General features: G+C 51.8%; 1 protein-coding gene across 2 annotated transcripts; it reads left to right on the top strand.

Annotated features, from left to right (window-relative positions):
• Positions 1 to 1,606: 1,606 nt before the first annotated feature.
• On the top strand, positions 1,607 to 6,657 carry ZBTB9 (zinc finger and BTB domain containing 9). 2 transcript variants are annotated; one of them, XM_053380140.1, is made up of 2 exons: positions 1,607 to 1,706; positions 3,345 to 6,657. In XM_053380140.1, the coding sequence occupies exon 2, from the start codon at positions 3,367 to 3,369 to the stop codon at positions 4,696 to 4,698; it is 1,332 nt and encodes a 443-aa protein (XP_053236115.1). In that variant the 5' UTR covers positions 1,607 to 1,706; positions 3,345 to 3,366; the 3' UTR covers positions 4,699 to 6,657. The 2 variants fall into 2 exon arrangements, with proteins under 2 accessions (XP_053236115.1, XP_053236116.1); XM_053380141.1 differs by lacking the exon at positions 1,607 to 1,706 and adding an exon at positions 2,949 to 3,124.
• The last annotated feature ends 9,563 nt before the right edge of the window (positions 6,658 to 16,220 follow it).

The raw sequence follows: 16,220 nt of genomic DNA on the forward strand, positions 1-16,220 counted from the left end.
GTATGGAAGTGAGAGCTGGACCATCAAGAAGGCTGATCGCCAAAGAATTGATGCTTTTGAATTATGGTGCTGGAGGAGACTCTTGAGAGTCCCATGGACTGCAAGAAGATCAAACGCATCCATTCTTAAGGAAATCAGCCCTGGGTGCTCACTGGAAGGACAGATCGTTGAGGCTCCAATACTTTGGCCTCCTCATGAGAAGACTCCCTGGGAAAGACCCTGATGTTGGGAAAGATGGAGGGCACAAGGAGAAGGGGACGAGAGAGGACAAGATGGTTGGACAGTGTTCTTGAGGCTACAAACATGAGCCTGACCAAACTGCGGGAGGCAGTGGAAGACAGGAGTGCCTGGCATGCTCTGGTCCAGGGGGTCACAAAGAGTCGGACACGACTAAACAACAACAATGTCAATAACAAATTGTTGCTTTTTGTTGTTGAATATATGGTATATGGTAATTTATGGACCAAGAGGTATCTAAAGCCATTTGCACATAACAAAATAGGAGCCAACACAACACAAAAACTTGCTGTATGTAGGTTTTATTTTATTTTTTATATTGTATTTTGGAAATGTACATCACTTTTTTCCCTTTAATTTTTTTGGGGCCCCCCAAGAGAGTGGGGTCCAAAGCTAGAGCTTGTTGAGCTTATATGCAACAGACACAAGCAAGCAAAGTGTTTCCCGCTCTGTGTGTGGCTTGCATGCTGCCTTTTGCAATGTTTTGGGGGTGTTCAGCTTTATATAAATGGCAGTTTTGCAGGTCACAGACACGGAGGGCGCTAGAGCTTGCCGATCAGAACGTCGGCGGTGCGACGGGGTGAGCTCCCGTTGCTCGGTCCCTGCTCCTGCCAACCTAGCAGTTCGAAAGCACGTCAAAGTGCAAGTAGATAAATAGGTACCGCTCCAGCGGGAAGGTAAACAGCATTTCCATGCGCTGCTCTGGTTTGCCAGAAGCGGCTTAGTCCTGCTGGCCACATGACCCGGAAGCTGTACGCCGGCTCCCTCGGCCTTTAAAGCGAGATGAGCGCCGCAACCCCAGAGTCAGCCACGACTGGGCCTAATGGTCAGGGGTCCCTTTACCTTTACAAAGCTTGCAACAGATTTTCTTTTGTGTTTTGCTTTTGCTCTCAAATCGCCCCTGTGATGTTTGGATAGACAACAACTACTAGCAGATAGTCCTAAGAGTCCTAATCTCCTTTGACTCGCTCCGGGAGCCCCCTCCCCGCAGCCAACCTCCTTCGCTCTCGCTGAGGACTAGAAAGCTGCGCAGGCGACCAGGAAGGGCCGCCGCCTCCTGCCCGTCCCTCCCTCCCAGGAGCCGCGTCCAATGGGAAGGCGCAGCGCCTTCTCCCGGTCCCGCCTCTGCGCTGCTGGTTTGCCTAATTGAAGGACGAACTCATCAAAGCAGCTCCCGCCTAAGTCGAAGAGCGCAGCCAGATCCGCATCCGGGTCCTGTTCTTCCGGCCGACGGGAGAGGCGGGCCGACAGTACAAGGGGCGGGACTCGCCCACCTCCCCGGTTGGCTAAACTGCCTGAAGGGGGCGGGGCGGCCGAGCCGGGCGCCAATCCGAGCCAGCGCCCTCGCAGCTTCCGATTGGGCGCGGAGGAGGCCCGAGGGCGGGGCGTCTCTCGCTCCGGCTCAGCCGCTTCCGTCGGGCGGAAGGAAGGAAGGAAGGCGGAAGGAAGGGAAGGCGGCGGCGGCCGAGGTGAGGCGGCGGCGGGGAGGCGGCGGGGGGAGGAGCCTCGGGAGCCTCTGGCCCCGCCCCTTGGCGCGCCGCGTCGTCCTCCCAGGGGAGGGGCCGGAGCGAGGGCGCCCCTGAGCACGCGCAGAGTGCCGGCCGCTGAGCCCAGGGCGCTGCGGGCGGGGGGCGGGGCGCGCAGCCAATCAATAAAGAGAATGGCCCCCTCCGGACTGGAGGGAGGACTGTATGGGGGGGAGACTGCCCCCCACCTGCGCAGATGTGAACCCGCATAATTGCCTCCGAAGTCGCCTGCTGGCTGAAGGTCTATGCGCTGCCCAATTTCACGGTAACAGTAAATAGTGGAAATGCAAAAAAGGAGGGGGGGGAGCATATAGGCACATTAAGTCGCAGAGATTCCCCTTGAAATATGGGGCGAGAAGAGAGAAGCAAAGACTCCGCGAACAGAGACACAACAGCCCCAAAGGCGCCTCCGTCTCTGATAGGCAAGGTGCTTTTATTATTAATATTATTACAGTGGCACCTCGGTTGTCGAACGCCTCCATTGTCGTGCGTACACTCCTGAATTAGAATAAATACATTAATAAATGAATTATTATTTAGATGTATATACTGCCCTTTGTTGTAAGATCTCCGGGTGGTTCACATAATAATATACAAGATGAAAACAAGTAAATAAGTAAACAGCAAAAGAAGACCCCTCCCCTTATTCTATTCTGGACTCAGTCTGGGTGGTTCTCCTCCTGCCCCTTCCTGCTTCAGTGGCTGGAGAGATCCTGGAGCTTCACCTGAGGCCAGGCAGCTGCAGCTGAGGAACGTAGAAATGGAGGGTCAGAAGGGACCCTGAAGGTTATCTAGGGGGCTGGACAAGATAGTAACAATTTTATTACTTATGTGCCTCCCATCTGACATGGTTGCCCCAGCCACTCTGGGCGGCTTACAGTAAAACATTTTAAAAGATGACCCTCAAGGTCCCTACCTATTCCTCTCTCTGTGTGTAAATTATTGAATGTGCCTATATGCCATTTTTTGTTTCTTGAAAGCTCAAAGCAGCTTACTTTAACAGAAATAAACAAATCACATGGTTGCAAATCACAGAACACAATTAGGAGCACCGTGAAATATCAGCAGCAGTGCTGTAAAAGAGACAAATGAACCCACAAATCAGCACTAGAAAATGAAACAGACTCGAGGTTCCAAAATTTGTCCAGCCAGAAGCCTCCGAAAGAGAAATATGATCAAACAGGGAACTCCTGACCAAACTTGTGGCTGCCTGTGGCCACCTAAAGAAGGGAGCGTTCCCAAACGGGGGCATCACAATGTTGTTTTATGGTTTTTTATCCCAACACCTCGTATCATCAGGAATCCTAGGTGGGCGGCTGCCCAGGCTTTTGAGAGAAGGCAGCAGCAGAGGAGATAGAAAGGTTTGGAAAGGAACCCAGCCCCCTGCAATACAGTTCATAAAGCAAGCCTCTTGTGGCCCCTAATCTCTGGGTTGCAGATTGGACAAATCTGCAATTTCAGGGGGTTCAGCTAGATGACCCTTGGGTTCCCTTCCCCCCGGTAGGCAGCTGCCTGGCCTGCGGAGCCCCCTGTGCCCTCTCCTGCCCCCTTGGCCCCTCACCCTCTCTCTCCTCCTTGCAGCGGCGCCCGTTTCCCCGTGGCCATGGAGCCCGAGACGCGCAGCGTGCAGATTGAGTTCCCTCACTATGCCGCCGTCCTGCTGGAGTCGCTCAACAAGCACCGCCTGGAGGGCAAGTTCTGCGACATCGCCATCCACGTCCAGGGCCGCGTCTTCCAGGCGCACAAGAGCGTCCTGGCCGCCTCCTCGCCCTACTTCCATGACAAGCTGCTCCTGCACGACACCAACTGCATCGTGCTGCCCGGCGTCATCGAGCCGGACGCCTTCGAGAACCTCCTGCAGCTCATCTACTCGGGGCGCCTCAAGCTGCTCCTGGAGGCCCTGCCCAGCCACCTCCTGGTGGCCAGTGGGCTCCAGATGTGGCAGGTGGTGGACCAGTGCTCGGGCATCCTCAAGGAGCTGGAGGGCGGCACCTGCCGGCCTTGGTCCAGCCGCGCCAGCGAGAGCCAGTCGCCCAGCAGCAGCAACTACTTTGGCTCCAGGGACGAGGCCGAAGCCGAGGCTCCTGGGTGGCGGCGGCGCACCTGCCCCGACGGCGAGGTCCTGAAGATCCGCGTCCCGCCTGACGAGGAGGAGGATGAGGACGAGGAGGAGGAGGAGCAGCAGGCGCAGATCTGCAGCGGCTCCACCGACGGGCCGGCAAAGGCCGAGGAGAGCCGAGCCAAGGAGCCGCCCTTTGCCTCGGCGCACGAGGCCCCCAAGGTCTTCTACATCAAGCAGGAGCGCTTTGACGCCGAGGAGGCGGCCGCCTCGGCCTCGGTGCTGGGCGGGGCCGGCAGCAGCTCGTGCCTGTCGGAGGCTGGCTTCTTCAAGTCTCTGGGCAGGCCGCTGGCCGTGTCGGGGCTGTGCCCGGCCGAGATCCAGGAGAGCGGCGAGGTCAGCTACCTGCTCCCTGGCGCCCCGGCGGCATCCTCGTCCAGCGGCCCCGGTGGCGGCTTCTCGGCAAAGGCGGACTCGGTGGCCTTCCCCGAGAGCTCGTGGAAGCCCGTGGACCTCCACGGGAACGAGATCCTGGCGCACGCTGTGCACGGGCAGGTGGTTCACGCGCCTGTCAAGCTGATGTCTGCGCCCGACGGCAAGAAGTTTGGCTGCCTGTGCGGGAAGCGCTTTGCGGTCAAGCCCAAGCGGGACCGCCACATCATGCTGACTTTCAGCCTGCGCCCCTTTGGCTGCTCCGTATGCAACAAGAAGTTCAAGCTCAAGCACCACCTGACCGAGCACATGAAGACGCACGACGGCAACCTGTACGCCTGCGAGGACTGCGGGCGCAAGTTCCGCGTCCAGAGCTGCTTCCTCAAGCACAAGGAGATCTGCAAGGGGCAGGGATGGGCCACTGCTTGCTGGACCTACAAGTAGAAGCAGGGGCGAGAGGCCCACCCAGAGATGGATGGAGGGATGGGAATCCCTGTGGACCCTCTTGGGGGCACAGAGGCGGGTTTGGGGGTCAGGGAGCCAGAGTACATGTGGTGGGCAGGGCACCTCATCCTGTGCTGGGGGGTGATGGCATAGACACGCCCAAAGACCCCCCTTCGCCAGCCCCGCCACTTTGGGGATCAGGCTGGCATGAAAGGCAGGGAGCGAAGGGCTAAGCCCCAGGTGCTGGGGAGGGGGGGCTCCGTCAAGAGGGCTCTCCCCTTCCTGGACAGTCAACTGGCACCTGGCTGCTCCCCCCCAGGCATGTAAGCTGTGGGGCCTCGTACAGGCCTGCTCTTCTTGCCCCACCTTCTTTTGGGGGGGGGGAGTCTGCGCACCCGCCACTTCTCTGCCTCTGTCTGGACACCATTTAAAACCCAAGTCAATGCACAATTTTAAAATCGACATTAAAATCTCACCATTCACACAAACTGGCTGCTGGATGAGGACGCGGGAAGCTGCTCTCGTTCAGCCCCTCCAACGGCTCCAGGGGGGAGATGGGGGGCCGAGAGAGGCCTCCCCGGCTGCTGCCCTCCCTGGTCTTCTGGTGGACTGGCTCTGGACGTGGAGGCTCCATTGTGGCCTCGCCCTGCTCTTCCTCTTCCTCTGTCACATCCATTTTGGTTGTCGGCCTGCACCACGGCCCTGTGCCCCTCACCTTGCTATGCCCCAAAGCGCATCTGTCTCAGATTCCTGGGGCCCCTGGCTGCAACCCTCCCCCGCTGTCTGCCCTCAGTTGGTGGGGCGGGGCTGGGGGGCTGTGCCAGTGGCGCTTGCGTGGCACTGCTCCCTCCTTTCCACAGCCTGACGTGGTCTTCCCCCCGGACTCTGGCCAGAGCTCCCTGTGCTGTTTTTGATTCCTGCATTTCAGAGGGCTGGACTAGAAGAGCCTTGAGGGTCCTGTCCAGCCCTGGTCCTTTGATTTCCCCATGTAATAATGAGCTGCCTAGCCTTTCTGGAAGCTGCTTCTGAGAGGCCCTGGGCAGGAGTGCTTTGGCTGGGGAAGGGATGGTGGTGGGAAGAGGAGCCCCTCGGGTTCCTCCTGGCCCTCCTGCTGCCGGCCCAGGGGTCTGGCACTTGGGGCTGCAGAGAGGGCAGCAGGCAGCCAGGGAATCACAACATTTCAGGGGGTCTCCAGGGCCCTTTTCCCAGAAGAGCCGGCAGGCTGCAGGTGCCCCACATGCCCCACAGCTGTGTGCAGAAGGACAGGAAGGAGAGGTGCCACCTCAGTGGGAACCGCAGGACTGTAGTGTGGCAGCAGACGCTCAGTCCCCAGCATCTCCAGGCCCCAGGTCCAAAATCCAGCAGAGCTGCTGCCAGCCAGTGTCAGCAGCCCTGGGTTTGCCAGACCCAATGGCCTTGACTTTGTCTAGGGTGGCTTCTCACCCCCACCCCCACCCCGTTCATAAGCTGGGATAACTCAGTCAGTAGAGCAGGAGATTCTTGCTCTCGGGATCATGGGTTCGAGTCCCATGTTGGTCAAAAAAGGATTCTTGGGCTGGGCTGGGCTGCATGACCCTGATGGTCCCTTCTGACTCTGTGATACTATGCTAACTTCCAAAGCTTCCCAGAACTGCAGAGGGGGAAACAGACTGGATGTAGAAATAATACTAACTATGTTTATTATTTTATTCTGTATACCCCGCTCATCTGGCTGGGTTGCCCCATCCACTCTGGGCGGCTTCCAAGAGAGATGAAAGCAGAACCAAACATTACACGTTGGAAACTTCCCTGTACAGGCAGCCCCAAAGCTGTTTGTGCTATTAAAGTTGTGGAGTGGAGATTGGTAGGGAGCAGAGATCCTGGAGACGGGGCAGGAAGAGGCTGGACAGGTCTTTTTCCCCTTTTCTTTTGAAAGTTTAGCTTAATTTATTACATAAAGAGAGAGAGAGAAGTGAAAAATGCAAGGACACAAAAACCACGGGAGAGGACCCTCTCCCACGAAATGAGGTTCAGACCCAAGGAGAAGATTCCCAACAATATAACGCAACAACCACGAAGGAGCCCCTTCCAGCAGGGGGCGTCTTTTTGAGGAATGCCAAAGCTTCAGAGGCACAGAGGAGCCCTGCAGCCGGATCAGGCCAGTGGCTCCTCTGGGTCAGCATCCTGCTCGCATTGCGGCGACGCACGTGCCCCAAAGGGAAGGAGCCCCAGAGCAGCGCCAGACTGCCGCAACCCTCTCCCCAGCTAGAAGCTACCCTTCAGACCCAGAGCTCCTGGCCACAGACGGAGAAATGAGCCATTGGGGGGGTGGCCCCGATCCTCCGTTAATTTGCCTAATTGGTGGCCATCCCAGTCTCTTGTGGGAGCCAGTCCCATGGTTTACACACATCTGCCCTGTATCTTCCGGCATTCGGCCTTTTCAGATGTCGCCGGCAGGTTCTAGAGGGAAATACAGGCAGAAGAAACCAGTCGCCCCTTGACTGCTCCCTGGCCGCCTCTGTCCCTGGAGGGCTTCTCTTGCTGGGGGCGGCTCACTTTCACCATCCAAAGGCGGACACAGTTGAGGAAGGTGCCTCCCCAGGAGAGGCTTTTTGCCTTGCAGGCAGTTGGACTAGATGACCCTTGGAGTCCCTTCCAGCTCCGTGATTCTAAAAAGCAGGTCAAAAGCAACACCTTGAATGGTGCCAAGGAGCCCTGGGTTCTGGCCGCCATTGTTCCCTGGAGGTGGCAGTGAAAGTGTGGGTCTTTGTGTTGGTTGCAAACCCCACCCCCAGGTACCTGGGCTTTCATTGCAGGCCCTTGGGAGTCCTTTACAACTCTCCGATGCCATGAGAACCCACCTCCTTCCCAAGGAATCGCTTCCACTGTCAGAAAGTTCTTCTTGCTGTTTATTTGGGATCTCCTATGTTGCCCCTCTGCGACCTGGCTTTTTATGGCGGCCTAGGTATGGCTGGTGTGGGATGCGGGTGGCACTGTGGTTTAAACCACAGAGCCTAGGGCTTGCTGATCAGAAGGTCGGCGGTTCGAATCCCTGCAACGGGGCGAGTTCCCAGCTCCTACCAACCTAGCAGTTGCACATCAAAGTGCAAGTAGATAAATAGATACCACTCCGGCGGGAAGGCAAACGGCATTTCCATGCGCTGCTCTGGTTCGCCAGAGGCCGCTTAGTCCTGCTGGCCACATGACCCGGAAGCTGCACGCCGGCTCCCTCGGCCAATAAAGCGAGATGAGCGCCGCAACCCCAGAGTTGTCCACAACTGGACCTAACGGTCAGGGGTCCCTTTACCTTTAGATATGGCTGGACAGTACAGGAAAAGCCTGAGAAGACTTAATTCTTCCATGGTGGGGGGTTTATGGCGGGTGGAGAAATTCAGTGCCCTGCTGTTTCTTCAACCTCCCCGTTCTGAGCAGGAACAGCATAGATGTCCAAAAAGGAGAAAGGTTTGTTTGGAAGTCTGCAGGAGGCGGAAGCTGCCCAGGGCATGAAGATTTATTTAAAATAAAATAAGATGAGGGTGCACTCAGTTCTGGTGCTAAAACTGGTTTTCTGTGTTTCAGCTAGATACCTTTCTGCATCGCTTGTTGCTTCTCTCACTGCCTGCTAGAACATCCAGTGCCATCAGCAGCAGAACCAGAGGCGGGCGGGGGGGGGGGGGTCAGGTATCCCAGAGGCCCACAAGGAGCAAGCCCATCCTGGGGGGGGAGGTGTTCTTCATGGCAGGTCTCGCTTGGAGCAAATAAACACACTTCTAGTCGCATTGTCTGACAATTATTTATTGCTTTATAAAAATATTTATATGCCGCTTTATCCTAAAGTGGTTTACAGCAATGTAAGAACCTAAAACCCAAACATAAAATTGTAATGAGTGAAAGAAAGAGAGAAATTTCTTAGCTGCCTGCGTAGGCCTGGTTGAACAGTCTTTGGGAGGCGTTTTAAAAGTCAGCCCAGAAGGCGTCTGCTGAATCTCCAGTGGCAGGGAGTTCCATATGTCTAGGCCAGTGACAAGAACATTTGCGGAGTCTCGCAAACCTGATGAGGAGAGCTTTAAACTAGATCTTGAGGGGGAAGGAGATGATATTGCAGAAGACAGAAGAACACCTGGTACTGGGGATGGTAGCCTCATTGATGCACAGGAAACTGAGGCGATGCTCCAGAAACCCGATAAAGGGCAAGAACTACAGTGGTATCTCTGGATGCAAACGGGATCTGTTCCGGAGCCCCGTTCGCATCCTGAAGCAAACGCAACCCGCATCTGCGTGTGCACGGGTCACGATTCGCCGCTTCTGTGAATGTGCGTGATGTCATTTTGAGCGCCTGCGCATGCGTGAGCGGCAAAACCCAGAAGTAACGTGTTCCGTTACTTCTGGGTCACCGTGGAGCGCAACCTGAAAACCCTCAACCTGAAGCAACTTCAACCTGAGGCATGATTGTACAAGAAGGAAGCGGCTGGAGGGAGCGACTCCTGGTTTCAGTTCAGCAAGACAAATTGGAGCTTCCACTACAGGCTGGCAAAGATGACTCAGAAGGCATTACTGAAACCTGCTGGGATGAATATTAAAGGTTTGTTACACTTTCTCTGCTCGTAGATACTTGTGTGAAGGCACCTCAGTAACATGCTTTCAATTGTTTAGAAGAGTTTTTCCTCGGAAACAGTGAACAGTAACTGAAGTTATTCTTAGAGATGAATCACTCACAGACTCTGAAAGCAAACCGCTTTAATGGCACGCTTTGAGTTAAATGTCTCTCTTTCTCTCCAGCAATGGCGTCCATCAGCAGTCCCAGCAAAGCAGAATTTACAGGCAGCACTCGGGTAGACATTTGCCTTCTGCAAAAAACGAAACTGATAGTTCCTCTTTCTTATTGGCACCACCAGCCAGAGCCATGCATGCTTAGAGTGCCACTCCCATATGTAAATGAATTTTCTGGAGCCTCCTCTGTTTCTGGCAGAATGATTCCCTAACAATGAGACTCATGACTGGAACGTGGAAACTGAGGGGTACAGCCTGTTCAAAAGGAACAGACCAAACTGGAAGGGAGTAGTACAGTGGTACCTCGGGTTAAGAACTTACCGTATTTTTCGCTCTATAGGGCGCACCGGACCATAGGGCGAACCTAGTTTTTTTGGGGGGGAATAAAGAAAAACATTTTTATTTCCCTCCCCCAGCCCCAAAGAGCAAAGAAGCCAAGACAGCCAGCGGGCTCCATCCCGCTGGCTGTCTTGGCTTCCTCTTTAGCCACGTACAACCCCTCCAGCCGGGAGAGGCTACGTGCGGCTTTGTTTTTAGCCACGGGTCTGGGGCGGGGGCAGCCCGAGATTCCCCCGACCCCAGCCCCCAGAACAGGTCCGGGAGCGGTGGCAAGCGCTGCAGATAGCTGCCCAAAGCCCGGGGAGCGCAGTGCTGCGCTCCCCGGGCTTCGGGCTGCTATCCGCAAGCCTTTGGAGCCCAGCGGGAACTCCCGCTGCGCTCCGAAGGCTTGCGGATAGGTTACTGAAGCCTGGAGAGCGTGAGGGGTCAGTGCACACCGACCCCTCTCACTCTCCAGGCTTCAGCGAAAGCCTGCATTCGCTCCATAGGACGCACACACATTTCTCCTTCATTTTTTGGAGGGGGAAAAGTGCGTCCTATAGAGCGAAAAATACGGTAATTCGTTCTGGAGCTCCATTCTTATCCTGAAACTGTTCTTAACCTGAGGTACCAGCAGCCTCCCGCTGCTGCCACCACACAATTTCTGTTCTCATCCTGAAGCAAAGTTCTTAACCCAAGGTACTATTTCTGGGTTAGTGGAGTCTGTAACCTGAAGCGTCTGTAATCTGAAGCATCTGTAACTTGAGGTACCACTGGTGTACACTTGTGAAGAAACCCATGACCGGGAGCATGGAAAGCAGATTGAGAGTATAGGGATAAAAATTGTAGGAGAAACAGCAGTGGCTTCACAGTGGGTGTCCGTTATAGATTGCCAAGCCAGACTGCAGACTTGGATGATGCCTTCCTAGAGCAGATTCCCAAACATTCAAAAGGAGGGATACAGTACTCGTGGGAGACTTCAACTTCCCTCATATTTGTTGGATCTCAAGCTCTGCCAATGAAAGAGCTTTTAAGCAGAGATGGTGTTTTAAGCACAGTTTCCAAGGTAGTTCCTTTCCACTGTCTCTTACCATCAGAATGTTTTCCCTATTGTTTAGTCAGAATCTCATTTCCATTAGATCAACTTGGGCTGGTGGCCTAGGTGTGCTACTAGATCCTTTTCCGCCTCCAGTCTGTGGGGACCTCACCTGTTCTCCAAGAATTCTCAAAGATCACAGACAAAGGCTCTGAGATTACATCCTCAAGCTCCTTTAGTACCCTTGGATGCAGCCCATCAGGCCCTGGAGATCTGAATTCATTTCTTGTTACCTCATTTTCTAACTTGGGCTGCAGTTCGCTCCTTACATCATTTATTTGATTATCACCAGGTTGGGCATCACTTTCCTTTTGGATGAAGACAATAGGTGTTGAACAGTTCTGCCTTCTCTTGGTCACCCAATAGCATACCCCCTTCTTCTCCTACCACTTCCTTCTTCTTCCTTTTACTTTGGACATAGTAAAAGAAACCTTTCCTATAATTTTTAACCTCTTTTGCAAGCCTGAGCTTATTCTAAGCTTTAGCCAACCTGACCTTCACCCTGCAACTGCTGGCTACTCGTGTCTACTCCTCCTTTGTGATTTCCCCTTCCTTCCATTTCTTATACATGCTCTTCTTAACTCTCAGCTCATCTGTAAGCTCCTTATGCAGCCACATCGGTTTCCTTAGATGCCTCCCACTTTTATTTCTTGTTGATATTGTCTGCATTTGGGCCTTCAATATTTCACCTTAAATAAATCCCCATCCTTCTTGGACTCCCTTCTCTCTGAGTATTTCTGACCATGGGAACATCCCCAGTAACTCTTTCAGTTTTTTTAAAGTCCAGGGTAAATGTCCAATTTGTGGGATATAATCTACTGGGAGCAGTCATGTACAATATTCCTTGTTTTGCTAGAGTGGACATGCAAGGGAATGTTTGGTCCAGCCAGCTGAAACTTCCTGTTCCTCCTGGGCTGGAGCATCCTTTCTTGCATGGGACTAGTAGGTGGGCGTGACCCTTCCAGACCTGGTCAAAGGCTAAGTCATGCTGCTACCTTCTACTTCTCTCCTTTTTAACCTTCCTGCATCACCTGGACTGGACTGCTAGCTGCCACAGCAGTCCCCAGGTCATCTTCCATATGGGGTAAACCTGTTTGTACATTTGTAACTTTAAGCTTTAAGCTTGCCTTCAGGGATCACACTGTGCTCTGCCTGCTCGTAAGTAAAACTACTTTTTGTGTTGGTCTGCCGTAGTTGAAACAAGATAAAAAAATTCCTTCCAGTAGCACCTTAGAGACTAGCCAAGTTTGCTATTGGTATGAGCTTTCGTGTGCATGCACACTTCTTCAGCTACACTGAAACAGAAGTCACCAGACCCTTATATATAGTGAGAGGGTGGGGAGGGGTATTACTCAGACGGGTGGTGGGAATGGGTGATTGGCTGATAGGTGTGGTAAACCTGTTGATGACTGTTAACGTCTGACATTGAGATATTGGATTCTTATACATGATAAAGCTATTTTTAGCCATCTCACCCCTTGCTTTATTTATCCTGTAAGACCAATTGCAGTTGGTCTCTAAGGTGCTACTAGAAGGTTTTTTTTTACTTTTTGTTACTTATGAATAAGACTGTGGTGTCTTTATTCTTTTAGGAGGGATTTAAAAGGGGATCTTACCAGGAATAGCAGAACATATTTCAATCCGGACAAGCCAGATTGAATTGCTTATTGCCTTAAGAAACTCACGAGTTTGCAACCAGGTTTCTGCTGCATCAGAAGAGGAATGCACTCTGCTAAGTTAGGAAGGATATTGATAATCAATATATCCTCTCCTGCCACCCTCAACATTCCCACACAATTACACTCCGCTTCCCCTTGCCTCTGTATCATGAAACCCAGGAGAACATGATCACTTCCTCCCAAGTTTCCCAGTACTTCTACTTCATCGATCAGTTCCTCCCTCTTGGTGAGGACCAGGTCCAGGTGAGGCATCCATCTCCGTTGTCTTGAGAGACAATGGAAGAGTGTGTCATTGAGGAAAAACCATTGAAGAGTTGCAGCGCCTGCTGTGGTTGCAGAGACCAATGTGGGGGAGACATGTTTTGTTGCATCTGGGCAGATGAAGGCCTGAAATCTTTGGCATTGACATGGTTTCTCGTGTGAGTATGAACATTTTTGGGGGGTTTTGGCAGTGCTCTGCAGGTTTGTTTGTTTTTTTGGTATAATACTTCTTTATTAGCTTTTCAAATAAGAATACAATGTCAAAACCATTTCAAAACAATACACCTCAGGTTCATCAGAACCTTTCGACTTCCCTCCCTCCATGTTTCTTCAAATACTGTAAACATAAATTCTCTGCATCTTTTAGTTTTCCAACTGTTAAAGTATACTAAAAATAATTTATCAAAATTAATTTCACATTACAAGTCTTCACACAAACATGCTAATGTTTTAAACTGTTTGCAGTGATCTTTTAAATAATACACAAATTTACTCCAATCCTTCTCAAATACTTGAACTTCCTGATTTCGGGTCTTCCCCGTCCCGTTTGTTTTTTTAAAAAACTTTCTGGGAATCTGTTCACCTATTATACCTAAAAAGTCATGGTTTTTCCACAAATGTATATTTAAAATTTTTATTTAATTCATTATATATCCTTTCCCATAAATCCCTTACCTGCCTTGCCCCTTTGTACCTGGGCAGGTAAGGTCCTGCCCACCTCTAGTCACATGCAGAGGAAGTTTGTCCCAGCCCAGGAGGAAACAGGAAGTTTACTACTGGCTGGTCCAAGCATTCCTATTTATGTCTACTCTAGGAATGTTGTACTTGACTGCTAGGTGTTTCACACCCTCCAGTCTGAAACCGGCTATTTGGCCAAATTCACATAACCTATCCAGCACTTTAGGTACATTGGAAAGGGGATCTCCCACCGTTATTACTAAGTCGCCTGCAAAGGCTTTTAATTTGTAGTAATAATAATAATAATAATAATAATAATAATAATAATAATAATTTATACCCCGCCCATCTTTATGTCCTACTCTTATGCCTTGAATATCTTGATCTAATCTTAAGACTTTCGCCAGAACTTCCAAAACAGTTATAATTACCAATGGTGATAAAGGACAACCCTGTCTGCTACCTTTTGTAATATCACAAGTTTCTGTTAAAGTGTTGTTAACAATCAGTTTGGCTTTCTGTTCATCTCCGCCAAGCTAAGCAGTTCGCTCCTTACCTCCCTCACCCTGCCCTAGCCACTGTGATCCACGCAACGGTCACCTCGAGACTTGATTATTGTAATTCACTCTTCGTGGGGCTGCCCTTGAGACTGACCCAGAAACTCCAGCGGGTGCAGAATGCCATGGTGAGACTCCTTACGGGGTCCTCGCTGCAGGATCACATTCACCCAGTGCTATTCCAGCTGCACTGGCTCCCGGTGGAGTACAGGGTCAGATTAAAGGTGCTGCTTTTAACCTTTATAGCCCTATACGGCCTAGTACCCTCGTACCTACGAGACCGTCTCTCCTGGTATGTCCCACGGAGGACCTTACGGTCTTCAAATAAAAACATCTTGGAGATCCCGGGCCATAGGGAGGTTAGGCTGGCCTCAGCCAGAGACAGGGCTTTTTTGGCCGTGGACCCGATCAGGTGGAATGCTCTGTCACAAGAGACTGGGGCCCTGCAGGACTTGACATCTTTCTGCAGGGCCTGCAAGACGGAGCTGTTCCGCCAGGCCTTTGGCCAAGGCACAGTCTGACCCCCTCTCTCCTTCTGTAATCTTCATAGAACTCTAGACCAACGGTTGCCATTAATTTGATTCTGAACTGATTTTAGAATGTTTTTTAATTAATTGACTGTGATTTTATGTAAATTATGCTATTTTTACTGGTGTTAGCCACTCTGAGCCTGGCTTTGGCTGGGGAGGGCGGGATATAAATAAATTGTTGTTGTTGTTGTTATAAATAGCTCCCAGTCCCATATGGAAAGGTTGAGCAAAGTCCATCATCTCTAAATTCTCTTTCATAAAGTTCCATGAAATATTGTCAAAGGCCTTTTATGCATCTATAAATATTAAAGCTGCTTGCTTGTCATTCCAGGTCTCCAAATATTCTATTAGGCCTACCATATTTCTTACATTGTCTTTCATATGTCAACCAGGAAGGAAGCCTGCTTGATCTTCATGAATTACTTCTTTCATCATTTCTTTTAACCTATTTGCTAAAATGTTAGCAAAAAGTTTATAATCATTATTTAATAACACAATTAGCCTATAATTTTTCACCATAAATGGATCAGCACCTTGTTTTGGAATTATTGTAATATATGCTTCTTTCTAAAAGACTGGTAATTGGTAATGTTCCTTTATTCAGTATGTTATTCATAACATTCTTCAATGGCTGATTCATGGCCCCTGCCCAGAGAGGCTTCCCTTGGGGCTCTGGGCTCGAGACCTGAGCTGATCTGGAGGAGGATCTGGCAGGGGGAAAGGATGGCCTGGCAGGGGCTCCCCCATTTCAAGGGGGATTCTGGCCATCCCCCCAGACTTGGCAGAGAGGAATGGGGGGGCAGCAGGACCCTCTGCACCCAGACTTGGGGGTCTCCCCCTGCCATTCAGAAGCAGAACACCCCCCTGCAGCCCTGGGACCCCCTTCTGGGTAGTGGTTAAGAGTCTTGTAATCTGGGGAACCGAGTTCGCGTCTCCACTCCTCCACATGCAGCTGCTGGGTGACCTTGGGCCAGTCACACTTCTTTGAAGTCTCTCAGCCCCACTCACCTCACAGAGTGTTTGTTGTGGGGGAGGAAGGGAAAGGAGAATGTTAGCCGCTTGGAGACTCCTTAAAGGGAGTGAAAGGCGGGATATCAAAATCCAAACTCTTCTTCTTCTTCTTCTTCTTCTTCTTCTCCCCCAGGCACCCCAAGGGGGAAGAGAGAGGAGACTCGCCAGACTCTTCCCAGGAGGGAAACAGAGGCAGCACGTGGAGGAGACAAGAGATGCCAGAAGGGGCTGGGCACGGAGGGAGGGGACATTTGCTCTGGAGGACCTGTCGCCTGCTGTCTCTGCTTCCTGTCCTATCTAGGACTCCAGCTCTGTTCAATTTAACCCTTTGCAAGCTGAGCGCAGCCAGCAGGCTGCTCTCCCTCCCTCCCAGAATCCGGATGGTCCAGAGCATGTGCAGAATTCTCTGTGATTCTCGGCTCAGAGGCCATCTAGACAGCAGCCTTGTGCCCTGCCCCCAGATGTGTGGGTGGGGTATAAATTGTTGTTGTTGTTTAGTCGTTTAGTCGTGTCAGACTCTTCGTGACCCCCTGGACCAGAGCACGCCAGGCACTCCTGTCTTCCACTGCCTCCCGCAGTTTGGTCAAACTCATGCTGGTCTCTTCGAGAACACTGTCCCACCATCTTGTCCTCTGTTGTCCCC

This window comes from Podarcis raffonei, chromosome 2 (genome assembly GCF_027172205.1).
Source record: "Podarcis raffonei isolate rPodRaf1 chromosome 2, rPodRaf1.pri, whole genome shotgun sequence".
Lineage (NCBI taxonomy): Eukaryota > Metazoa > Chordata > Lepidosauria > Squamata > Lacertidae > Podarcis > Podarcis raffonei.

Excerpts from the sequence above, each read along its gene's own strand:
- ZBTB9 (XM_053380140.1), top strand. The coding sequence starts at position 3,367 with ATGGAGCCCGAGACGCGCAGCGTGCAGATTGAGTTCCCTCACTATGCC.